The 27,713-nt window shown below is 37.9% G+C and overlaps 1 protein-coding gene across 1 annotated transcript; it reads right to left on the bottom strand.

Moving 5' to 3' along the window:
* LOC121420736 (monocarboxylate transporter 14-like) lies at positions 1 to 22,485 on the bottom strand. Its single transcript, XM_041615385.1, has 4 exons — positions 22,014 to 22,485; positions 4,711 to 4,851; positions 661 to 1,683; positions 1 to 265 (listed from the first exon to the last, which is right to left on the bottom strand). Exons 1-4 carry the CDS (start codon positions 22,207 to 22,209, stop codon positions 81 to 83), a joined length of 1,545 nt encoding a protein of 514 aa, XP_041471319.1. The 5' UTR covers positions 22,210 to 22,485; the 3' UTR covers positions 1 to 80.
* Positions 22,486 to 27,713: the final 5,228 nt, after the last annotated feature.

Below are 27,713 nucleotides of genomic sequence, written 5' to 3'. Positions count from 1 at the left end.
TCAACTGCTCTGGTTGAGACATAAGGACTAACTGGTAGACGCAACGGTACGCATCGGGTATGCTTGGGGTGATGAGGGTTCTATCGTTCTCCCGTCCCCCGGAATCGACTGCTCTGGTTGAGACATCGGTTTAAGACTGACTGGTAGACGCAGCGGCACGCATCGGGAATGCTTGGGGTGATGAGAAAGAAGGCGGAGACCAGACTGACCGAGCCAAGTAGAAGGAATGACGCGTCGTACGAATTAGACCTGTCAAAAAACCATCCTGAAGTAGATTTTAAAAAAACGGTAAAGATAATCAGAATGGTCATCTGTTCCCAAGCAAGTTTTCTTTTTTGTGTGTGTGCAGTTATGAAACTTCATGGTTGTAATCGGGAGGGGCGATATTATGTCATGAGTAGGGATTGGCCGTGATCTGAGTTAACCGCCCAAATCTATTTCGAGAGATCGAAGTGGGATAATTATTGATATCATGAGCGAAGTGAGTGAGTTGAAGATTTCCTCAAACAATGTGGTGAAAGATGGAATGAACCATTAACTTGTGATAATTTACCCCTACACCCCCCCCCCCCACTCTCACCCACAAGCCGTCACACACACACACACAGTTTTAATCTGGATTTGAATGAAGTTTGATAAACACGGCTGCGAGTAACTTACCCACTGCAAAGCCACCGACAGGAAGACCTCCTCCTAGTGCCATAAGAAGCAGAGATATCACGCCCTCTACGTCCCCGTCAGGTGCTGTATCCCGGGAAAGTAATGTTATCATTCCTGTCATAGCACCTAACGTACTACCATTTAAAACTGCAAGAATGCACAAGGCCCAAAATTGAGTTGACAAGATGTTCATCGTGTATGCCACGAAAGACACAAAACATAACATAACATATAGCTTGTTGTTTGAGAAAAGCTGCAATTTGCTTACGAACCCTATGATGAAACGTCCAAAGATATTGGCAGCTCCCCCGACTGTGGCAAGAAGTATTGAATGTTCCAATAGATATCCTTTCGCGATGCCGTTTGGTACTATAAATATAATCCATCCGCTGTAAGTCATGCCTAGCATAAACATGGCGAATATGACACTCAAAACGTCTGGCTTCTTTTCGACAATGTCAAAACCTGTAAGAGTTTTCAGCGATTGCCAGACTGATTTTTGTGACGTGCTCTTGACACCGTCTGTCTCTTTCTCGATGACAATCGTCTTTGGATTGGGCCTCACACTGGGCGCTATGTTCTTAAGGACACCATTTGGAGATTCCGTAGACTGTATACCCGCTTCTGCTGTACTTAGTTCCCTCAAGTGATTTTCCTCATCCGGATTATTTTCTCGATGGCTGATCGATGTTGACTCCAAAAGCGGTTGCAAGACACTTGCAGACGAATACTCCTTTCCACGATGCTTTACATCCTTCTTTGATGGTGCCTTTGCTCCGGAAATACTTCCCTCTTCCTTCACCAACGCACCGATTGGGATATTGTGTAAGCTGAATGCACCAAGAAGTAACATGGCTTGTCGCCAACCATAGATGCGATTAAGTTGTTCCGCTATGACAGGGAGCAACATCATGCCTAGACCACCAGCTGTCATTATGATGCTAGAAGCTAATTCGAATTTATCTGGGAAGTACCGAACCGGAAGTGCGTGTGCAGGAAACGTCACCATGCTGTAGCCCATACCTGGAGAAGCGAAATATTACTAATTATGTTCACTTACATAGCATCACATATATAAATGACAAAATTACACAGTCTAAACGAAAATAAGAATAATTCCACGGGAGTCCAGACAATTTTTGAAGTTCAAAATTTGACCCGCAATTCCAAAGGATCCTTTTTTATTATCATTATATCCATGTTTTTACGGGGAAAAAAAATGAAATTTTCATGAAGGAAAAAGGTAAAATTCCTTTAATTTCCATACCTAGCCCACCGTGAAGGTTTCCAAATTGCCATACCTCTCTCTGCTGTAAAGGTTTATGAGCATGCACACCTTGATCTGACATCAAGTTCTCAAATTTTGTAGAATTAACCATCTCCTTCATGAAGTTGTCACTGAACTACAACCTTCTTAAATATCAAGGATTGCAAATTTGCAAACACCTTGACAACAAGGCTTCCAAATTTGCAAACCTTGTTTGGAAATCAAGGTTTCCAAATCTTCTAACCCGATTCTGACTTCCAAATTTTACAAATTAGCAAAACTTGCTCTGACATGAGGGTTTCCAAATTCACAATACGTGCTCTGACATCAAAGCACACAAATTTGTACATCTTGCTTTGGCATCAAGGTTTCTTAATATTTACATCCTGCTTTGGATTTCAATGTTGCCAAATTTGCAAACCTTCCTTTGGCATCAAGGGGCCTGTTGCATAAAACTTTTTAGCTGAGAAAACTCAAGTCGTTTTTACCGGAGTTTTTGCCCTGTGTTAAAGTCAATGGCAGAAATCAGACTAACCTTAATTTTCAGTTTTTACCAGAGTTTTATCATGTAAAATCTTTTATGCAACAGGCCCTAGGTTTTACAAATTTGCAAAACCTTCCTTTGGCATCAAGTTTCAAAAATTTTTATATCTTGCTGTGGTATCAAGGTTTTCCAATTTCACAACACTTTCTCTGACATCAAGGCATGCAAATTGGTACATCTTGCTTTGGCATCAATTAAGGTTTTCCAAATTTGTGCATCTTACTTTGGATTTCAATGTTTCCAAATTTGCAAACCTTCCTTTGGCATCAAGGCTTCTAAATTTGTCGACCTTTTCCTGCTGTGAATGTTAACAGATTTGCAAACTTTTTTTCTCACCAACGTTTACAAATCTGCAAATGTTGATGTTGGAAAGAGGTTTACAAATTATGAGACCTGAATGTCAGATCTAGGTTTCCAAAGTTAGAAATCTTCACGGCAAGAGAAAGCTTTGCAAATTAGGACTCCTACTGTGTTCCTTCATCGAAATCTCAGTTTTTGGACTGAAAGTTTGATTTTAAAAAAAGCATGGAAAGATTTTTAAAACAAGTCCTTGAGATTAAAAATTTGCACTCATAATTTTTTTTTGAAACATGATGAAAGATACGACAGTAATTGGGGGAAGGGTTTCTATTAAAAAGAATCATTTTCGTTTAGACTGTGTTATATGTATATATAGTGCATATTATAGCTTATGTAGTTACAGAGTGATATAATACTTCAGACAAATCTGCGCTAATTTAAATTAAAAACTATATCAATGAAATACACATAAAAAAATAATGACTGAACATGTGTGCATGTAATCTTATATCTGACGAACTTTCTACACTGTAAAAACTATGGTGTTAAAACTGACACCAGTTTTAGAGGAACACCCTGAGGTGTTTAAATTACACCCTCGAGATTTACCATAACACCAAATAGTGTAAATGTAACAACCAATGGTGTTGCAATAACACCTGTAGATGTTAAAATAACACTGTCAATTTAACACCGGTGTAAAATAATTGGTGTGGTCCTCTATGTACACCGGTTAACACCGCAGTTTTTGCTGTGTATACATTCTCAAAATTATTCCCAATACGACTTTTAAGGCTTTATATTCACTTGAATCAGCGTCTTGGCCCAGTGGATTATAGTCTCCGGACTTTAAAACAGAGGCTCGTGGGTTCAAATCCCAGCCATGGCGTAATTTCCTTCAGCAAGAAACTGATCCACAGTGTGCTGCACTCGACCCAGGTGAGGTAAATGGGTACCGGCTGGAAGTAATTCCTCAAAATGCTGTGTGCACCTGAATAGGTAGCCTAGCTTAGCATGGTGGTAATAATAGCAGGGCCCGATGGGAGAACAGTTTTCGGAACTGGGTAAATATACCGTTTTTAATAAAAAACAAACAATAATTATTAATATTAATTAATCAAAGACAGTATAATTGCACATGCGCTAAGCAAATTTCCTCTATTTACCGTTCTGTCTATATTACATTTGGTCTAATATTACCCACTAATACCTAGGTCACATTTGCTCTACGGCGGCCGTATGGCAAGTCGAAAACAGCCGTTTTATTCATTTTTATTCAAACCACGTATATGTGGCTATCACAAAAAAATGTTAAAATGGCTGTATTCTACTCGCCGTACGGCCGTCGTAGATCAAATGTGACTGAGGTATAAATAGTCTAATTGTAATTCGATAATACCCAGGTGGTCTATTTTTTTTTCTTTGTCGAACGAAAATTTAGTTTGTAAACACCTCATCCAAACATATAGTATAGAACAAGTGGTGTTCGACGAAATTGATTTAAAGAATAAATAATAATAATAGTCCAACTGGAGGCTCTACAATAGTGCTAAATTGCAGTTAGACCAAAATGGTAAGAAGAGCTGACTCAACTAGAATTAGAACGAATCGGATAACAATAATAGCCAGTTCTTGTATAGCACATAACACGTTATGAATGATGTCTCTATTCGCTTCCAAATGACTTGGATATTATTACCCTGGCTGTAGCTCACGCGCTTGGCATTTCAAGAAATAAATTCCTGCCAGGTACCCATTTACCTCACCTGGGGTGAGTGCAGCTGCACAATGTGGATTAATTTCGTGCTACGCCATGGCTGGGATTTCAACCTATGAGACCAATCCACTGGGCCACAACGCTCCACGCATGAGACCAAATGAAAAATAGACACAACTGGTGTAGACCAAGTGACGATTTTCCTTTTAATTACAATATTACCTGATGAGAGCAAAGCAACTCCAAACTGCCAAGATGATCGTGAAAAAGAAGTCATTATATAGGATGAAGTTCCAATTATTGCTCCTAGGATTATAACCTGTCGGACCGACAACTTTTTCGTCAAGAACCGACTCACTGGGGCTGAAAGAGTGAAGAATAAAAAGATCACAGAGAAATATTACACCGCAATGTGAGGTAGGTTAACTTTATCTTCATTATAAATACATGTACAACCCTTTGGGAGTTGTGGTTGATCCAGTCAAAATTGGACACGTAAAGGCATAGACAATAACTGCAGTCCCCTCCTAAATTATAGGCCAACATTGTGCTAAATCGCTGTAGACCTATGAAAAATAATGATCTTGATAGATTTCCATTATTGAGATTTATTGGATTAATCACAACATTGTGTATGTCCAAACACACGAACGTAGAGGGCAGCAACACAGGGCAGACAAGGTGTTGCTGCCCTCTACGTCCGTAGGTCTGACCCCTATTTAAGTTGAAGTGCCTATGGTCGAATTATATCATTGTGCAGGAAATATCATAAGGGACAGTATTACACTTATCGCCGATTAAAAATCAATATGGAGCGCAGTATAAACCGTTTATTTGGACGCCCCCTCTGAAACCCCCCCCCAAATTCGTGACGTCAGGATATGGAATTGCGGCGTTTAATCAATATACTTTGTTGAATTTTGGCTTTTGAAAGCACGTGCGTGTATTACATACGGCACCCGGAAATAGCATTTTGGTTGTTCCCTTCTGGCCCTCAGCACCCTTCTGGTCAATCTTTTCTCTGAATACAGTGATTTTGGTTCATTAATGGTCAAGTGCACCCCAGAAAAATGCTGATTTGAATAAAAAGAAAAAAAAATCAAACTAGCACAATGCTGAAAATTTCATCAAAATCGGATGTAAAATAAGAAAGTTAAGAAATTTTAAAGTTTCGCTTATTTTACATAAAACACTGACTGACATGCACAACTCAGTGACATGCAAATGAGACAGTCGATGATGTTTCTCACTCACTATTTCTTTTGGTATTTTATTGTTTGAATTATACAATATTTCATTTTTTACAAATTTGACAATAGCGACCAATTCGACTGAACCATTAACAAACAATGCTAATTCCACATGTTCAGGGAGGAATTAATCGTTGTTTTACTTGGCAATGAAGAGAAAATGTGAATATTTTATATTTCATAAAATAAAATACAAAAGATAAAGTGAGTGGATGACGTCATCAGTCTCCTCATTTGCATACCCACCAGGATGTACATCCGATTTTGGTGAAATTTTCAGTGTTATGTTTTTTGGATTTTTCTCTTTTTGCTTAAATCAACTTTTTGTTTGGGTGGACTTGTCCTTTAATTTCTGAATGCTTCAAAATAGAGAATCCTCAAGAAATTTTCGTTCAAGGCAGAAATAAACAATGTATTTTGGGGACAAAGAAATCCCAAAGCCCAATGTTATGTCTACGCCTTAATGGTTTTTGAGAGACTGTTGACATAAATGTTGGTTTGTAATAATTATCCATTTGATGGAGGTTGATTGAACATGTTGGAATGCAACATGTAATTATTTCACGGCCGCATGGCAGATAGCTACATAGCTAGGATCCACTCATGCTGCAGAGCAACGAAGTGGTGATGAAAATTGAAGAATGTGGTGATAATGTACAAGGATTATCATTGTCGGCCTAAATATGAAGTTCATTCTCGAATTATTTATTGGCGGCGGAGCCAATTCTTGGAGGTAATTGAAAATATCTTGAAAATACAGAATTCTTGAAAATTATTTGTCTTTAAAAAAAGTTAATATATATATACATATTCATATATATATATTGTGACAGAAATGGATGAAGAGATCAATGGTAGGCGTAGCTTAAATGAAGGTTCCACAGAGCTATCTATCATTTCTCTTCATCCATTTCTGTCACAAAATATTTTAATAAAAGAGTTGCCAAAGCTGTTGTACATGTATGTATATATATATATATAGTGTCCAAGTTTTATGAATCAGATCCATAAACTTTCGAAGTTGTGATGGTAATTCAACAAATACCCCCAACTTGGCAAAAGTTCATTAACCTTAAAAGACCTTTGACTTTGGTCATGTGACTTGAAACCCAGGTAGGATGTTTATTAATACTTGATTACCCTTATGACTAAGTTTATTGAATTAGGCCCATATTCTCTCGCATTGAGATATACAGTTTGTTTTTACTAAAAAAAAAACTTTTCACAACGTCCAGTTTTGATCAAGTCGGAATATAAAAATTTGTCGCGTTTTAGTCTAGATTAAAAAATATCAGCTTGCGCATCGCGCTCGCAATAACTGCTAGTGGGATACATATGACCTGATCTTTATCCAATAAATCCGTTCTTATAATGTCCAATTATCGGGATTTAATATAGAAAAAATTAGCTCGCACTTCTCTTTCGCATTATTTTATTGAATATTGAATATTTTTGTAAGAAAATGCTTATTATATCATTTTTTTCATATCGGGAAAAAATCAGCTCGCGCTCCGAGCTAGCATCAAATAGTAATATATTTTTGTATAAATATTCATCCTGTTCAAGGCTACATTGCTTCGAATGTCGATTTTTTTAGGTCAAGATCTACATTACAAGCTCAAGTCCCGCTTCGCGCTCTGTTCTTTATCGTAAGCGTGCTTAAACTCTCAAGTTTTCATGACGGAATCCCAAGTTTTCAACTCGCGCTTTGCACTCGCATCAATTGTTTAGTTAGATACCTAATCCTGTTCAGGATTTAAAACATGCTTAGAATATCCGTTTTACATTAGGAATAAGAACATTTTGCGCTTGCATTAATTATTTGATTACATACTCATTTTGTTCATGATTGCAGAAAGTGCTTAGAGTATCCAGTTTTCAAGACAGAAAATAAACAATTTTCAGCTCGCTCTTCGCGCTCACTTTATTTCATTGGTGAGATATGTGTTCTATTCATGATGAGTCACTACAACATATAAACACTCTCGGCTCGCGCTACGCCCCCGCATGAATTGTTTAGTAAGATACACATATTGTTCATAACTACCAAATGTGCTTAGTAGTCCAGTGTTCATGACAGAAAATCAAAATTTTCAGCCCGCACCTCGCGCATGCATTATGTGAATCACTGCAGCTACCAAAGATGTTTAGAGTGTCCAATTGTCAGAACGGAAGATCATTTTTAAGGTCGCGCTTCGCGCTCGCTTCGATCGTTATATACACATTAATAAATAAACAAATTAAGAGTAAAAAAGAGCACAAGGCATGATAATTTATCTATAAGACTCTTGAAATATGCATATAAACTACCAATTTTAATACAGTCACTTGTATACATTTTGAATTTATCAATTGAATCGTGTACCTTCCCTGACGATTGGAAAATTGGCCGTGTTTAACCAATCTTCAAATCGGGCGATAAAAGTAACCCAAGTAACTATATAGGCCAATAACAATATTGCCTGTTATATCAAAAGTAATAGAAAAGGCTGTCCATTCAGAACTCATGTCCTATCTACGCAGAAGATCGCTATTATGCTCGAACCAGTTTGGTTTCAGACCAAACCACTCGTGTGAAATGGCTCTTCTTTGTATGATATATGAATGGTCTCGTAACGTCGACAATAGAAAAATGAATGGATTTATCTTCCTCGATTTACGTCGAGCATTCGACACTGTGAACCATGAACTCCTTTTAGATAAATTAGCAATGTATGGTTGTAGTGCAAGTAGTCTTAAAGGGGAAGTTCACCCTGACAAAAAGTTTATTGTAAAAATAGCAGAAAAAATAATAAAAAATATTGCTGAAGGTTTGAGAAAAATTCATCAAGTAATTAAAAAGTTATTAGAATTTCAATTATTTGATTTGTGACGTCATATGCGAGCAGCATTCCTACATAGCGAATGGTAAAAAATCAATGAATTGTCATTTTCTCAGAAAATTGAAAATGGTTTTCACTGTAACTTTTGTATGTCAATAAACAAATCATTTCACACCCGATCATGAATAGAAAACAAAATTAAGTCATCAGGAACCATACGAAATTTGACATTCATGCATTTTATATTACATAACACATGGGGCAGCTGCTCGTTTATGACGTCACAAATCCAAAACTTTGAACTCTAATAACTTTCTTACTCTTCAACGGATTTTCCTCAAACCTTCACCAATATTTTTTACTATTTTTTTTGCTATTTTTACAACAAAGTTTTCTTCAGGGTGAACTTCCCCTTTAAATGGTTTCACTCGTATCTTGCTCATCGCAAACAGTATGTTTCTGTAGAAAATAATAAGTCGACAATTAAAGATATCAATATAGGTCTTCCCCAAGGGTCGGTACTTGGCCCACTAATGTTTGTTTTATTTATAAATGACCTACCAAAGAGGTCAAATGGATCTGTGTTCATGTATGCCGATGATACGACCATTTCTGTATCAGGCACATCTAAACACGACATTGAAACACAGCTTAATGAAGTAATGAAGCGAACACATGAATGGTTAATTCCAAACAAGCTTATTCTCAATGTCGATAAGACTAAGACAATGCTACTTGGTTCACGTCAAAGAGTTTGCACATTACAAGATAAAAAGTTAGATATTATTATAGACGGAAAATCCATAGCATGTGTAAATGAATATAAATGCCTTGGGGTCATCATTGACTCATATCTAGACTTTAGGAGTCATGCAAACAAAGTTGCAAAAGATGTTAAGCAAAAGTTGGTATTTTTGCCCACCCCCCCCCCCCCCCGTAGGTACGCTAGTGCCTCCGGAGTAGAATTTGAATTTGTGACTGCGATAAGCGTTCGTGATTCTAGTTTGGTTTCACACGTGCTAAGAATCCGTCATTAGCCTTCTTTTTCACTGGAATTATCATTCAAATTACTATTTTTTTTTACCGTGTCAAGGGCGGTAGATCAAGCGAATTGTCAAACACAAAGCCGATTATTCAAATTGAAGTTGATAATTGATAGACGATAATTAAGTGGTGATGGAAGTATGCTTGGCATGACCAAGATCGTGCTCACGATGAAAACGTTTGTGTACTTTTTTCTCTAAGGGGTGAACAATAGAAAAAAAACCCCTCAAAAATGGTACAAGAGTCACACGAAAGAGTAACGAGGATGGCCTGCATGACATCAATCTAAATAGCATATCTTTAGCACTCTTTTATCATAATAACTTGCAAGATACTAACAAAATGTGTTGAAGATAATTAGTAAAGGAATACTGGGCATGAATGACATAAGTGAACATATTCAAGCACAAGTCGAGTCCACTTTGTATTCTGAAAATCAAACAGGAATCCCGGGGGCCACTTCCATTCACGAGTGGATACCATGCGCGACCATGGGATCTCGAAAAGCACCCTAAACACGTGATTTCCATTTTCTGAAAATGCACCCCTTAACAAGTATTGACATGTGAAACCCTATACCCTTAACAAGTATTGGAAACAAGACGATACTCTTGGCAAATATTCCCAGAAATGAACCCCTAAACAAGTACAGGAATAATTCATTGTTACCGTTCCTTCTGTCGACGGCTTTACCTTATTTGATTTAGTACGACCACATCTTCTACACCTCGCGCAAATCAGACTCTAAACACGAAGTGTTGGGGCAAAAAGGGCACTCTTTATAAAACATTTTAATTTTGTTTTATCATCCCCGCAAATTCAACCCTAAACACGTAATAATCCTAGCGAAATAGATCCCTTTTTTTCATTATTTTTTTTGTTTTTGACACCCTTATCACGCTACGTACGTAACGTGCCCTATCGTGAAAAACACATCATTTTTACGTGTTTTTTGGGGTCGCGCATGGTATCCACCCGTCAATGTTAGTACCCCCCCCCCCCGGGACAGGAATACCAATAGCCAAATTCTCGGTTACTATTTTAATAGGTGTGGCAAGAGCGGACAAAACTTTGACGAATACAAGAATGAATGAAGGGGCAATGCCCAACATGTTCAAACACCAAATACACAATAGAAAAGGAAGATTGCCATTTGGTGCAGAACAAGCCATTGGAATTTAGCATCCCAAAAGGGCAGATATTACTAGATCAAGCAAATTGTTTAAACAAAATGTCAATTTTGAAATCGATAGTAAAACAGACGATACCTGATGAAAGCATTCTTGGCATGCACACGAGCTCACAGAAAAACAAATATCTTATTTGCTCGAATTCTCTTATCGTGCTAATTGAGTAATGTCATCATTGCAAGGACGAACGAAGAATGTCATAATTATTAGCACAAGATCAACGCAGTAAGTCATGCATGTCATTAATCGAAAAGGCATTTGTAATTAATGATTGCATTGCTTTACCACTCTTTATCAGAATAAATTGGAAAGGTACAAACAAGTGTTTGAGGTAATGAGTAAAGGAACACGGCATGCATGACATGACAAATATTCCACTTTGCATTCTGATAATGAAGTACATGTATACCCATCACCGAATTCTCAGTAGGTATATGGCAAAAGTGGACAAACTGGTGGGGATTTAAGAATAAAAGAGTGGAAGAAGGAGCCATGCTTAACGTGCTCGAATACCCAAAAAAAATCTCAAAAGGAAAGGAAAATTGCAATTTGATAGTTGGAAGTTGGGATCGCAAAAGGGGAGACATTGCTAGATCAAGCGAATTGTATAAACACAAAGTTGATTGCTCTACTTGAAGTCGATAATAAAATAGACCAATGTTGAATAATGATGCAAGCATGCTTGGCATGATCAAGAACTGATAAACACAGATCTTTACTTTTTTAATTGGGTATTGTTGGCATTGCAAAAGATAGGTGAAAAAGATTTATGTCAAAATAGAATAAAGGAGCAAGGAATTAATGGCATTAACTTTAATTGAAACGACAAAAAAAGTAAATTACGTGCCTTCTGTATCACTCTTTTATCAGATAACTGGGAAGATGTAAATACATGCTTAAAGGACAAGTACACCTCAACAAAGGTTGATCAAAATCCGATGTAAAAAAAGGTATATTTTTAAGTATTGTTTAATTTCACAAAAATTAAAAAATGCATATCATGGTCGATATGCAAATGAGGAGACTGATGACGTAATAAACTCACTATTTTTGTACTTTATTATAAGAAATATGAAATTTTCTAATTTTCTCCTAAAGTGTCATGTGAAACAAAGGTTTATTTCTCCCTAAACATGTGGAATTACCATTGTTGAACATTTTAATGTTAAGTCAAGTTGGTCCTCATTGTCAATTTTGTAAAAATTGGACTAATGTGTAATTCAAACAATAAAAAATTAAGAAATAGTGAGGGACGTCATCGACTCTGTCATTTTGCATGTGACTGAATTGTGCATTTAACTATATTGTGAAAAATAAGCTGAACTTGATAATGTCATAACTATTTATTTTTCCGATTTTGATGAAATTTTCAGCGTTAAGTTTGTCTGTTTTTTCTCTATTGATCCAAATCAACGTTCCTTCTGGAGTGGACTTGACATTCAAAAAGGAATACGGCGTGTATGACATAAGAGAACATGTTATTTAGGTAAAAGTCCATTTTGTATTCCGAGAATAAAAATGGGATACCAATAACCAAATTCCTATTAATTATTGTAAAGGTGTGGCAAAAGTGTATAAAATGGAGGTGGAGGAATAAAAGAGTGAAAGACGGAGCCATGCATGCTTAACATGTTCAAGCTCTTATACCTTGGTCACATTTGCTCGACGGCGGCCGTACGGCGAGTCGAAAACAGCCGTATTAATTTTTTTTGTACCAACTACATATAGGTGGTTTGAATTGAAATTAATGAAATGGCTGTTTTCGACTCGCCGTACGGCCGCCGTAGAGCAAATGTGACCAAGGTATAAGATCCATTGTAAAAAAAAAACACGATGAAATTAAATAAACGAAGACTGTCGTTTAGTGAAGCCAAACAATTGCTAAAGCGTCACAGGAGGGCATATATGACTAAATCAAGCAATTTATATAAATCAAAGTCAATTATTCAAATTGGAGTCAATAAAGAAAAAAATAATGCATAGTGATACAAAGTGGCGTACCGGGGGTCACGACATGGGGGGGGGCACCAGCAAAAAGTTTGAGTCACTTAGTGAGGTATACTGACCTAAGACATATCAAAGACAGTGCGATTAAACGGGTATTTATGTCTCAGGGTCCCGTTGCAGAAAGAGTTGCGTTTAGACGCAAGCCAAAAAATCAATCGCAAGTCCCAAAATGCGCGCCGTTGATTAGTTGAAAATCAAGTTGCGCATGACTTTTAGAGTTGCGATCGATTGCAACTCTTTCTGCAACGGGCGCCTGGTCAAATAATGCGAGCGCGAAGCGCGAGCTGAAATATTTTGATATTCAGACCTAAAAAGGGACATTATAAGCATTTTTTGTAATCATGATACGTACCTGTCTCGCTAAACAAACGATGCGAGCGCAAAGCGCGAGCTGAATTTTTTGTATATATTGACCCCAAAAGGGATATTTTAAGGACTATTTCTTTAAGGAATTCATAGTCATCTAATGCGAGTACCAAGCACCTGCTGATTTTGTTAGAATTACATCTAAATAAACGAAGCACCTTTTGTAGTCATTGTAATCATGATTATTATACTCATCTCACAAATTGAATATTGCGAGGACGAAGTGCGAGCTGAAAATTTAGGAAATGCAGACATGAAGAGGGGCATTCTAAGGCTTGTTTGTAGGGATTCACTATGACCATTCGTACTTCACCAACCATATTGTGCGAGCGAAAGCTCAAGCTGAAAATTTTTGCTACTCAGATTAGAAAAAGAGACACTTTAAGGACTGATTTTAGGAATTCCCTGAAGAGAAGGTATATATCACCTATCCACTAATGGGAACGGAAGGACGGAAATGTTTTATATCAAGACCTTAAAATGGGGCAATCACTTTAACGAGTCATGAAAAAGAAATATATGTCACTACATAAAACAAAACTCGAAGTGCTAAGATATAATTATATTTGGTGCATAATGACTTGAAAACAGAAGGTTTTAGTACAACAGGATCATATATCTCGTTAAACAGACAATGCTAGCACCCTGAACAATGAAGACATAGGCCCTGAGCAAACTATGTTTCGTAAAGTTATGAAAAAATGTTTCTTATGTAATGCAACCTTAATCAATTATTATGATCATAATGAAGAATAGTTTATCATTTCCTGCTATATTTTTCACCCTCTTTTTTCCCCCTTTTCCCCTTTTATTTAGGGGGGGGCAGCCGACTGTGGGGAGGGGGGGGGCACGTGCCCCCCCTGTCCCCCGTTGTTACGCCACTGGTGATACAAGCAAAATAGGCATAAATGACTCAAGAGCTCACAAATCAACACGGTTCTTTACCTTTTTTTCTAAATTGGTAATGATAGCAATGATTGGGTGAACAAAATAACGTTAAAAGCAAAGAATATTGATGAATCGAACATAACACGCTGTACCATGCATGCATACTGCATTGTAAATAAAGGCAGTGCATTCATTTTATTTATGAAATGAAGTATATCAAATAATAAAGTCATAAGGAAAAAGTTGTTATTGAATTGGTGAGCGAAATGGGGAGAATGAGGGAGAGAAATATGCATGACATACGCGAAGGGCAAGGTTGAACACAAATGTTTTGAGGAATAATACATGAATGACATGAAAGCACGTTGATGCAAAATTCTAACATACTTTTCACACTCCAAAAAAGAAATCATTGTAATCATGATTATTATACTCATCTCACAAATTGAATATTGCGAGGACGAAGTGCGAGCTGAAAATTTAGGAAATGCAGACATGAAGAGGGGCATTCTAAGGCTTGTTTGTAGGGATTCACTATGACCATTCGTACTTCACCAACCATATTATGCGAGCGAAAGCTCAAGCTGAAAATTTTTGCTACTCAGATTAGAAAAAGAGACACTTTAAGGACTGATTTTAGGAATTCCCTGAAGAAAAGGTATATATCACCTATCCAGTAATGGGAACGGAAGGAGGGAAATGTTTTATATCAAGACCTTAAAATGGGGCAATCACTTTAACGAGTCATGAAAAAGAAGTATATGTCACTACATAAAACAAATACAAGCAAAATAGGCATGACTCAAGAGCTCACAAATCAACACGGTTCTTTACCTTTTTTTCTAAATTGGTAATATTAGCAATGATTTGGGTGAGCAAAATAACGTTACTGAGAATATTGATGAATCGAACATAACACGCTGTACCATGCATGCATACTGCATTGTAAATAAAGGCAGTGCATTCATTTTATTTATGAAATGAAGTATATCAAATAATAAAGTCATAAGGAAAAAGTTGTTATTGAATTGGTGAGCGAAATGGGGAGAATGAGGGAGAGAAATATGCATGACATACGCGAAGGGCAAGGTTGAACACAAATGTTTTGAGGAATAATACATGAATGACATGAAAGCACGTTGATGCAAAATTCTAACATACTTTTCACACTCCAAAAAAGAAATTTTACCCAGCATTTGATCAGCAGGGAACATGCATGCACGCTTGTTGGGTAAGATACCTAATACTACGCATATTTATTTGTACCCAAATGCTGCGTTGAAAAGGAATGTATCAATAAAACATGCATTATAACTTACAAAGGCGGATCCAGGGGGGCCCGAGGGGCCCGGCCCCCCCCCCCCCCCCCCCTATTGGCGGAGCAAAAAAAAATGAAAAAAGGGAAAAAGAAAGGAAAAAAGAAAAGGAAGGAGAAAAGAAGAAAGGCAAACATAAGAAAAGGAACATGATTGAATCAAATAACATGACGGGAAGACTTTGAAAATAATTTTGTGAAAATTCTATTTGTTACGATATAAAATTTTCGCTCGCGCTTTGCGCTCTTATTCTCTTTTAGGGGATTTGCATATCTTGCTCAATATGGAGCTTGAAATATCAAACTTTGAAGTCAATATATAAAACATATTTCAGCTAGGAAATTGAACTTTCATTATTTTGCTTGATTTACAAATTAATTTTAAAAAAGTGCTCTGTAAAAATGTCTGTCTTATGGTCTGAATATTATCATTTTCTGCTTGCGCTGCGCGCTCGCAAAATTTGATTTGTCAGGTACCTATTATTTCCTGCATTCCATAAAGTTCTCAAAAAGTTCCCTATTCAGGTCAGATTGTCAAAACGTATCAGCTAGCGCTACCATGGCTACACGCTTGCATTTTGATTAGTGAGTTATGTATCCCAATATTATTTCTAAATCAAACTACTTTGATGACAGTTTATCAAAAATTTCGGCTCGCAATTTCCGCTCGCATTGATAGATATGATATCATGCATTTAATGCATAATTACAAAAGTGCTTTAAATGTCATGCATTTTATGCATAATTACAAAAGTGCTTTAAATGTCCAGTTTTCAGGCCATAATATTAACAGATTTCGCGCTCTCACGCTTAGGAAGAAAAATAGGAAGATAGTCATCATTTTCTTATGATGACATAATGTCCCGGTCCTATGCAAAAACTCAAAGTAATGATAATAAAATACATCAGCTCTTTTTTAACTGTCATCCATCACGATTCACAATTTTCCCACAAAGTGTTTGCAATACAGAGCTGAAATTGACCCTTTGTTAGATGGGAATATCATATATTTTTAGCTCGCGCTTTGCGCTCGCTTTATTGATTTTCATGATAAGAAAGGTACTTAGAATACCAAATTCTAGGTCGAAGTCTAAAACACGCGTTAATTCAGATATGCAGATTGTTCTCTATTTAAATCATTATCCAGTTTCAGATCACAATATCAAAAAGTGTCTGCTCGCGGATAAATAACTTATCCTTTTCATGATTTACAAAACATGAATAGAGTGTCCAGAATTTTTCCGCCCGCGCTTCGTGCTCGCATCAATAAAGTTTAGTTTAAATAATTAGAGTCCTTCCAAGATTACAAAAAGTGCTTAGCATTTCCATTATTCAGGTAAAAAAGGTCAAAATTTTTCAGCTCGCGCTTCGCGCTCGCAATATTTGAATGTTGAAATATGTAACGTCTTCATGGCTAAATGCAAGCAGTCCATAACAGGTACAATTTCGAGCAGTTCAAAACGTATACAAAAATTTTCTGCTCGCGCTCTGCGCTCGCATTATTATGTAAGGAAGATCCCCACTTACACATCCTTTTCATGATTTACAAAACTAATTGAATAGAGTGTCTTGTTCAGTAGGTCTAAATCTCTAAATTTCTTGCTCACGCTTCGTGCTCGCATGTTTAATTATATACCTATTCTGTTAAACAAAACGTGCTAAGAATTTCCTTTCCTTAGGTAAAAATGTCAAAAAATTTCGGCTCGCGCTTCGCGCTCGCATTATTTGATTTTTAAAAATGTGTAACGTCTTCATGGCTAATTCCACCATCATTTCATTTCTGCTCACTCTTTACGTTCGTAGTAATTATTAACTTGCATACACATCTTTTTTTTCAGGAAGACAAACATTTCCCAGAATGTTCAAAATTTTAGGAAAAAGTACATAAGATTTCCAAAAAATTTAGCTCGCGCTTCGCGCTCGCATTATATAAATAAGGTTTATGGTATTATGCATTTATGTTTCATAAGAATAAAGCTAAAAAGTTACCATTAGGACTACCCATTCAAAGAAACAAAAAATCCCGGCAAAAATCATATTTGAGCGGCCGATCGGGGAAAATATGGCTGAAAAAATTCCGCCCCCCCCCCCTATTGGCAAAGGCTGGATCCGCCCCTGACTTATACGGGACAATATCTTACCAACAAATATGCAAGCTCCCCTCCACCAAATAATGGGCAATTTTGTATACAATCCCGGCCTTTTTAAAGAGCAGGAGAAAAAGAAAAGGACCCTTTTCAATATATCTCTCTCCCCACTTCACAACCCTTTGTCGTCCCACAAAGAACCCCAAGGTCCCCACACAATCCATGGCATGTGGGGTCCTGAATTCGATTGGTAATGGTGTGGGCGGTGAATTCTTTTATTAACCATGTTAACTGATTGCTAAGAAATCCAAAATGGTTTTAAGCAAGCAACCAGAGGACTTATTGGGCTATGTACCCCCAATGGAGCCGGGTCATTTGGACTCATCTCACAACCGAGGGGCGGAATCCGGCGACCCTCCCCCCCCCTCCGAGATCTCCGCGCGAGCGCCGCATAATTTTGCACGGGCTTAGTAAACGAATACTGCCCCCAAAATGCTAATTTTCCATTAGCAGAATCTTCGGAGAATTCCGACCAAATGTACAAATAAAAAAAACGGTATCGCAATTTTCTTTTTACGTATTTAGTTTTATTCATATTTCATTTGTTTCGACTTTATTGTTTTATAATTGTCTATTTCATGGAATCCGTTGCCGACTGAATTACGACCATAGGCGGCGGAAGCGGGGGGGACGTGTCCCCCCCTAAATTTGAGGAGGGGGGGATGGTCCCCCCCCCTAAATTTGTAGCTGATGACCTTTTTTTGTTTTTTTTTTTTGTTTTTTTTTTTTTTTGCTTGTCGCTTGTCAATTTATTTTCGTACACGTCCCCCCTAGGTTGAGAACCCTTTTTTTTTTTTTTGCTTGTCAAATTTTTTTCTTGGGTTGTCCTCTCCAAAAATTTTTGGCTTCCGCCGCCAGTGATTACGACCATAAACAAGACACATTCAAGTGAGTTTAATCAGTAACAGTAGACATAACGCGACATTTAGGAAAATTTTGGCTGAAAAAACACCATTTAAATTCATGTTTTTTACAGCAATTTTGGGTCTGACATATGCGTAGCGGAAAAAATGCGAGGTAACGATTTTCGGCCGCCCCAACCTTGAAGGGTTATGGTCCCTTCCGATGGACCCGGTAATAAGGATAAATGTATGCCTTATAGACCAGTTCGTAGTTACTTCATGGGCAATTTTTGTCAAATGACCTTTCATTTCTTTCATCATGATAGGCAGATTTCAAAGCAAGATATTGCGTAAGCTTGTCTTACATAGCAGGATGAAGAAATTGAATAGACCAGGTGACAAGGACACCAATGAACACTTAATGAAGGTATTTTTTTGCATTCCTACTTTGAATGCATATCTTAGCATGTTGCACAATGTACTTGACAAACTGTGAAATACCAGTCGTTCGTGGAAGCATTGTTGTTTTATGTGGATGTAAATGAAAACGACAATTCAAAAGAATATATGAATAATCAAGACATCAAAGTTGGTGCTTATCTCATTAGATTTTAAAGCACCATGTCACTTTAGTACAAATGACCTTCTTCTGATCATGCGTAGAATCTTTTGATCATGCGCAGAAAGGAACTACGAACTGGCTTATTAAAGGGCACTAGCACACCAAGAGAGAATAAAACCAGAGTCACCGGAATCCGATCCACCCCCCCCCCCCCCCCGAACGCCCTTTCGCTCTACCGAGCTAAGCGCTCGTGATTTTAATGCAATATTTATTGTTAAATCATGCAGGGGTGTGAGTGGTCACAAATAAAGACATCAGAAAAAAAAGGGCTGAACAGTGTTGAATTATTCTGAAAAAGAAAGAGTTCAATTCCCATACTTCTTGTAGAGGAAAGCCAAATAAGCTGAAATTAAGCTGAAAATCAAAACAAACAAAAATTGAAATCAGCTCAAAATCTGAACTCTTTACACCCCTGATCATGATTCGGAATCCCAACTGCCCATACTAAATTGTATTTGTTCGCAACATACCAGATGAACGAGATGTGTAACAATAAACCAACAAACTGAACACTAAACAAACGTTACAAAATGGAGATTAAATAGATTGTGATATGAGATATACTTTGCATTGGTTGGACTAGGAAGATCACAATTTGGGGTTACACTTCAATTCTCCGTACTTACTAATTTTTCGTTAACTTTTTGATGATAAGTTATTATTTTTTTTCTTTGTCTAATTCTTCCATCATCCCTTCAATGGCGCATAGACAGAAAGGGGGTTTGTGGGGGCAAGATCGGCACCTCTCTTAATTTCACAAGATTAGAAGAAAAGACAGTAATGTTGAAATAAGGTAGGACAAGAACAAACATGTTTGGCGATTAAAAACTATGTCGAAATCTATCACAAAATTAGACTGTGTCGCTCGCTTCGCTTGATTGCAATATTTCATAGATTTTGCACAAGTGCAGTGTTTAGCCCTCTCCGAATTATGACTCATTAACATCATAATTAAACATGATGACCTTTATGATCATCACACACATCGTTATCAACGATGTTCATCTCTAAAAGTTAATACTGCTGTTGATGATTTTTTTAACAAGTGCACACCTAGTTGGGTACCAATAATGCATAGAGCATTTCCATTTATTTGAAAGCAGGATAAAAGAGCATTGTAGATTAAATGCCTTGCTCACGGGCATAGCTGCCGCAGCCGGGATCGCGTCGACACAGTCGTGGAAGAGTCGTGGTGTAGCGGTTCTGACTCTCGCCTTTTAATCATAGGGTCGTGTGTTCGTGTCCCACCATGGCCTAGCGTCCTTTGGCAAGACGTCAATCCACACTTTGCCACTCTCCACCCAGGTGTTAAATGGGTACCCGGTAGGATGTGAAAGCCTATATGTAGTATGCCTAACAACTGAGTCTGGGAACTCTTGTTGGAATGCTCCACAGGGAGTGGAGAAGGTGCATACATAATAATACTCGTAAATTTATATTGCGCAATTTCTATTTGGATATACTCAACTGCTCATTACAATACATAACAGATACATAAGCAGAAAAACAATTATTAACAGGATACGCAAAAATTTAGTTCGCTAAATTAATCGAAGAAAAATAAGATTAATTATTTCTACAAAATACATAACCAAAAACATGAAAAAGTGACTTCTTTATTAAAAACTATCTTGAAAGAGGTGGGATTTCAGTTTGGTTTGAAATAAGTTGACAGAGGATGCATTTCTTATTGAGGAAGGGAGACTATTCCAGAGTTAGGGTGCAGCACTGATAAAGGCACGGTCACCTAGTGTGATCTTTGTTTTACATGGTGGGAGACTGAGGAGCATTGTGTCATGGGAACTACGAAGCCTGTAAGACTGGGTGGGTGATTTTAATTTAAGGAGTTCACTGAGATAGGTGGGGGCCATGTCATGTAGTATCTTGTATGTTAGGAGCATTATTTTGAATTTGATTCGCTGACGTACTGGAAGCCAATGTAGGTCGTTGAGTAGGGGCCTTACATGGGAAAAATTTGGGGGAATTACAAATGAGTCTGGCACATGCATTTGAACACGCTGTAATTTGTTTATCTGAGAATCTGGTAAGCCAAAAAGTAGTCCACTACAACAATCCAACTTGCTTGTTACAAATGCATGGACCAGTGTATTAATACATGTGCTACTTAAATATTTTCGGATACAAGTTGTAGAGATGATAAAAGGCAGTTTTGCATGTTTTGGATATGTGGGTTTCCATGTTTAGCTGCGAGTCAAACCAGACACCGAGGTTTTTTGCAACCATGGTCTGCTTTACTACAGTATTTCCAACTGTTATGCAATCTATATTTAGTTTAGACACTTGTCTAGGTGTTCAAATAATAAGAAACTCAGTTTTGCTATCATTGAGTTTCAACTTACTGCTCAACATCCATCTACGAAGTTCCTGTAGACAGTGTTCAAGAGCCAAAACACAGGACTGTTCTTGTTCCCTGACTGGGCTGAAGGAAATGTATAATTGAGTGCCATCTGCATAACAGTGACAAGATATTTTTCAGAGTATGCTTTGATAACCGAAAAAAAGCCTACTAGAATAGAGGGGAAAAAAGGAGAGGTCCGAGCCTGGACCCTTGGGGAATGCCCCATCTAACGTCAAATTTCTTTGAGGTAATGTCACCAATTGATATTTGTTGCTGCCTATCGGAAAGGTAAGACTGCATTGTATGCGGGCATGCAGGGATCCGATGACCGGGGTAATAATATGTCTGTAAAGCGCTTAGAGACGTCGTTCCGATGTATTGAGCGCTATATAAATGCGGGATATTATTATTATCAAACACCGGACTTTTCACGTTTAGCCAGGCGCCTTAGACCACTCGGCCAAGGTACCTCCATTTTGATGGCCGATCTCGATATCATCAACAACATTTCATATACGATATATCAGTGCACATTTAGTTCTAGAAACAGAACCCGCAGCAACATTATCATCACCGTCATCATTATCTGTCATTACCACCATCATCATCTTCACCAACACGAACATCATCACCATCACCATCACCATCATCATCAGATCGATAATGAACTTACCTAACAAATATGTAATTCCTTGAGCAAGTCCTGAGACGAGTCCCACTAGGCCCGTAGTCGTGTCAAGGTCCCTGGTGATATCGTTCAGGAAGACACCATAGCTCTTCAGGACACCTACTTCAAGGAAGATGGTCAGGGAGACGCCGGCGAGAATGAGCCATCTCCTCACTGACGGTTTTTGTGTTGACTCCACCATCTTGGTTTGCACATGCACCAGATGCAGGTCTTTCTAAGTCGGGATTTTGTCCTGGTCGAGTCTTTCCTATTCAAGTCTGTCCTTGTCAAGCCTTTCCTTGTCAAGTCTTAGTATTCGGGTCTATCCTAGTCAAACCTTAACTTGGCACGTTTTTCCTATTCTGGTCTTTCCTTGTCAAGCCTGTCCTTGTCAAGTTTTATGGAGCGTTGCAAGAAACTTGCGATCAATTGCAAGTCTATTTTCGTTCCAAAAATCAAGCATATGCCGTGCAATTAATTGTAAATTTGCCATTGATTGCTAATCTGCTCCATGAAACAAGGAGTGTAATCTGATTTGATATGGTTAAAAGTGATTAATCAATTGTAAAATTGCAACAGAATATTTGCGATTGATTGCAAATATTTTCTTGCAACACCCCCTTAGTATTTGGGTCTATCTTAGTCAAACCTTCACTTGTCACGTCTTTCCTATTCTGATCTTTAATTCATATTCTGGTCTTTCCTAGTCAATTCTTTCCTTGTCGAGACTTTCCTTAACAAGTTTTAGTATCTTGGTTTATCCTAGTCAAACCTTCACTGGTCCCGTCTTTCCTATTCTGATCCTTAATTCCTATTCTGGTCTTTCCTAGTCCTTCCTAGTCCAGCCTTTCCTAGTCAAGCCTTTCCTGGTCAAGCCTTTCCTGGTTAAGTCTTCCCCAGTCACGCCTTTCATTGTGAATTATTTCCTTGTCAAATTTTTACTCCTTGTCACGACTTTCATTGTCAAGTCTCTAGTAGGCAAGTCTTTCTTGTCAAGACATCCCTTGCTTGTCATTTCGAAACGGAATTTGATTGTGTCAACATAAACCTCAGAGCTGTATATATTCTAATCCAAAATATGACTTGTTCACCTGTCCCTTCCTTCGTCTGACGAAGTCAGCAAGTGCGGCGTCATCGGGCGAGGAAAATGACTGACAAGTCTGCAAAAGCTGAAGATTTGTTTTTACAGTTCTTTGTCATGCCATCTGGGAGTATTTCGGAGGGTAAATGATATGATTCCCGGGCGTAAGAAGTGAGATGGTCGAAACACCGAGCATTGGTTAAAACAAACAAAACTTGAGTAACTATAAGGCCAAGGTTGAGGCTGTCACAAAGCGGACTTCTCAATGTCAACGTCTCCCTCGATAAAGGCCTCCGGTTGTTGTGAGCCACCTACCGGAACAACACTAACTTACATACATACGTGTAGCATCATTTTTTTTTACTGATACCGTGGGATGCGACCTTATGACTCTATTCAAAATCTGAATACACGCATAAAGGATCGAGTTGTGTTATTGAATGATCGACTAAAAACCCCTTTCATCGCAGACGATTCTCACTTTATTTATATGTATATGTACACAATGACCCACATGACTACGCATAATTATATAGACACTGCGAAAGTATACTGAATATATTTCACACGTCGTGTATGTTGTTATCAGGGACGTAGCCAAAAACATTTTTTTTTTGGACGGGGAGGGGGTCCGGGGGGGTGTAACAGCTAACTTTGCCAACTTAATTTGGCGAGACAGCGCCAACGCGCGCGTACGGGAAGGGGGATGTGCAAAGGGGATGTGCCCCCAGTGGCGTATCGTGGGTCATGGCATGGGGGCACCAGCAACAATTTTCAGTCACTTAGAGGGCGTGCGAAGCGCGCTAAATAGCCAGGTATTCTGACCTAGCAAACACATTTTAAGGAATGTGCTATTTAAATATTGTCTCACTGATTAAATAAAATAACACGAGAGTCAAGTTGGTCCTTATTGTCAAATCTGTAAAAAAATGAAATATTGTATAATTCAAACAATAAAAAATAAATAGTGAGTGATGGACATCATCGACCGACTCATCTGCATGCCACTGCATGAGATGTGAATGTCACTTTTTTGTGAAAAATAAGGGAAACTTTAAAATGCCATAACTTTCTTATTCTACATCCAATTCTAATGAAATTTTCAGCGTTATGCTAGTTTGATCTTTCTCTATTTATTAAAATCAACATTTTTCTAGGGTGGACTTGACCTTTAATAGACAATCTGCGAGCACCAGGGGAGCGTTTCATGAAAGTTGTCAGCACTGACAAATTAGCTTTCTCCGACAGTTACCATAGTAATAATATAGTCAGAGGCAAGTGCCTCACAGCCAATCACAACCAAGGATTTCACTGAGGATGTCAGCACTGACACGACAACTTTCATAAAACACCCTCAGGAGTGATGAACACATAAGCCCCAAGCAAAATATGTTTCATAGAGTTATAAATAAATCTTATGGAATATAATATATATGATATGTAGGCTTACCTAACTTCAAATATTTTTGTGGTTTTTTGCCAACTGCAAACTTGTTGACTTGGAATCATGAATTTGCCAACTGCAGATGGCTGAACATGAGTCATCAGTCTTTAAGTTTTGTGGGGTTTTTTTTCAGACCTGAATTTGGTTGGTAGAGCCTAATTTCCTTGCCATTTTAAAATAGGCCCTTTCCATAAGTTGTCAACTATCTACATTGCCTCAATTATTTAACTTCAACTTTGGAAATTCACCCCGCCCCATATTCTTTACCTAGTCCTGCCCCTCCTAATATTGCAAAACTAGTGTGTAGGTCAAATTGTCAATAAATATGGTATTATTGTCAAAATCATAAGCTTTTTTTTGCTTACTTTGTATTTTATAGCTCCAATTTATTTTGCTGACTGGTAGGGCCCTAAGCCTGCCTACATGGACTTGGATTTCACCAATTGGTAGCGTTTACTCTATTCTGAAACCTTTTCAAGATACATGTATACCTCTATCAGACTCTTTCCTTCTTTCTTTCTTCCTTTCTTTCTGTCTGTCTGTCTTTCTTTCTTTCTGTCTTTCTTTCTGTCTTTCTTTCTCTCTTTTTCTTACTTTCTTTCTTTCTCTCTCCCTCTCTCTTTCTTACATTCTTTCTCTCTTTTTTTCTTTATTTTTTTTTTCTTATCTCTCTTTCTTTCTCTCTTTTCCTTTTTCTCCTCTATCTTTCATTTTGCCAACTGGTACATGAATTTGCCAGCTGGCACCATGGACTAAATGGCTGTTGGTCCAATTGGTTATTGGACGAAATGGCTATTGGGCCAATTGGTTATTAGACGAAATGGTGAGTGGACGTACGAAACGGAAATCAGACTAGCACGTGGATAGTGGACGAACTGATGGTAGACAAAATGATAGTAGACGAGTTGGTAATTGGCATTAGAATGCATACAAAAATATGCATGGTAACTCCCTGATTATATCTTACAAGCGTTTAACCTATAGCCTTGGGGCACCTTCTCGCTTCGGATCTTTTTATCTCCCGAACATGGTTTGAAAATAGATCCAAGGTACCACAGGCCTAAAACAGGGGCCGCTGAAGCGGTGGGGGGGAGGCACTTCAGCCCCCCAATTTTTCCAAAACCGTGTACAAAAATATAAAAATGACCATATGGTTGTGATTTCTTGCATGGTCAGCCTCCTCCCCCACTTTGAAAACCGTTCCGAGGCCACTGCAAAACACTTCCCATAGAACAGAGTCGTCAAAATGGCACTTAAAAAGGTAATTAAAAATAAGGATGAAATTCGGGGGTCGAATGTTTAGCATCAGTAGATAGGATATAGCATTTTCTGACAATCCATATCTGACCAGAAAAGAGTCACTCGACCGGCTCATTTAAAAATAAACCGGCATTTATGAAGACTACACCTGACAGGATCAAATTCATCACCTAGAACAGTCAAATAGCCCTTTTCCTTAATTCCGCCAGTCAGATTTATTACTCGTTCCAAAGATGCTGCAATATTTCTTCCCAATTTGGGGAAAAGCTGTTCAGTAATTACCAAAAATAAAATCAGTGTTGATTGATTGATTTTATTCGTCAAGAATATCACAAGAGATTACAATGAAATTGAAGAATACCTTGACAGGATAGCCCATGAAAGCCGAAAGGCTTATTTCCAATGGGGTCCTATAGTTAGTATAAAACATTAACATATTGTAACAAAACTGGAATGTTGGGTAATCATATTCATAAATTTGTCAATTAGTCATATCGAAATTTAAAGAAATAAATGAAAATGGGTTGGCTCGAATGTTGCCCTACCCGTTGTTAAAAGGTCCAGGGGAGTGTCGGACTTGGCTGGTGGGCAAACCCTTCACTCGAGTTGAGGGTTTGAATGTGCAGCCTACTCATGCCTTGTGTACTGAAGGCTCTTGTACATGTGCCAGTCTTTGCGTGGAGGCACACTTGTTGATCAAAGTTCCAATTAGGGTTTGTGCCGCAGACTAGTGTCAGACCCTGAACATGATAGGACGAACCGATCCCACCTCGCATGATTAGTCTACGAATTCAGCTCTTTCTAGGGCTAGTTAATGGAAATTTACAAGCACTGAGTACCGTGACTAAAGGCTAATCATCACCAGGTGCCGAATTCAATTCAATATGAAGCACAGTATACATGGTTCATAAGAGAGTCTTGCATGTAAACTTTAATGTTGACCTGAAAATGACCTTTGACCTTACATGTGACCTCTGACTGCAGCATAACATGCAAGTCTCCCATCTCCCAAGTTCATCTACCATCCAAGTTTGGTTGAAAAGCGACTTACGGTTGTGGAGTTATGTGTCATTAGATTTGTGACGGACGAACGACGGACGGACGACATTTGGATCCCTAAGTCTCGCCTTCACCTCTGGTGGGCGAGACAAAAAAGGGAAAGTGGGGGTGTGACATCATCAGCCCAACTAATGAATAATCATAATGACATGCATATAACTGTTTTCACACAATTTTGCCTATATAGCTTAAAAATTCAATAGCTTTGTTGTCCAAAATTTTAATGTTATTTTTAGCACTTTGTCTGTGCATTTCACTCTATTTATTTAGATATAAATATCTACAGCCTGGAACATCTCTTTAAGCAGCTGAATACTTAACGACTTCCTGACGTTGTTGAACACCAAAAGACTTTATTCATGTACAAATACCACAAGCAAATTCTAGCACGTGTTTATGGCAACATGTTTACCACAGCAGATTCCTTTCATTGACGAGACATACCGAAAATCTCCGCACCCCATTTCTGAAATCAAACAAGCTATCTTCAAACTCGATAACAGTGAATGGTTCAAAGCTTTGGAATAATACGCCATCCCACTTTAAAAAAACCCCACCTACATTAAATCCCTTAAAAATATATTAAAAGTCTTAGCAACAAGCTCATATTAAATAAAAGCATATTTATTTATTTATTTATTCAGTTTTATTCAAAAACGGGGTAGTCCTTTCAAAGGCCAAAGGCCTGCTTTACAAAATAGCTCTGTAGACATAGAAAGATTTACAAAATAAATGAAATAAAATCAATATAAAGTAAAATGTAGTACACAATCAAAATTACATGACATCTCAATGCTATCACATTAAATGAATCACACAAAACTTAAAAATCTAAATTAAAATTGAAAGACGGTTTAAAAAC

The sequence above is a fragment of the Lytechinus variegatus genome, chromosome 8 (assembly GCF_018143015.1).
Source record: "Lytechinus variegatus isolate NC3 chromosome 8, Lvar_3.0, whole genome shotgun sequence".
Classification (NCBI taxonomy): domain Eukaryota; kingdom Metazoa; phylum Echinodermata; class Echinoidea; order Temnopleuroida; family Toxopneustidae; genus Lytechinus; species Lytechinus variegatus.
This window is presented reverse-complemented; position numbering and strand designations above follow the sequence as displayed.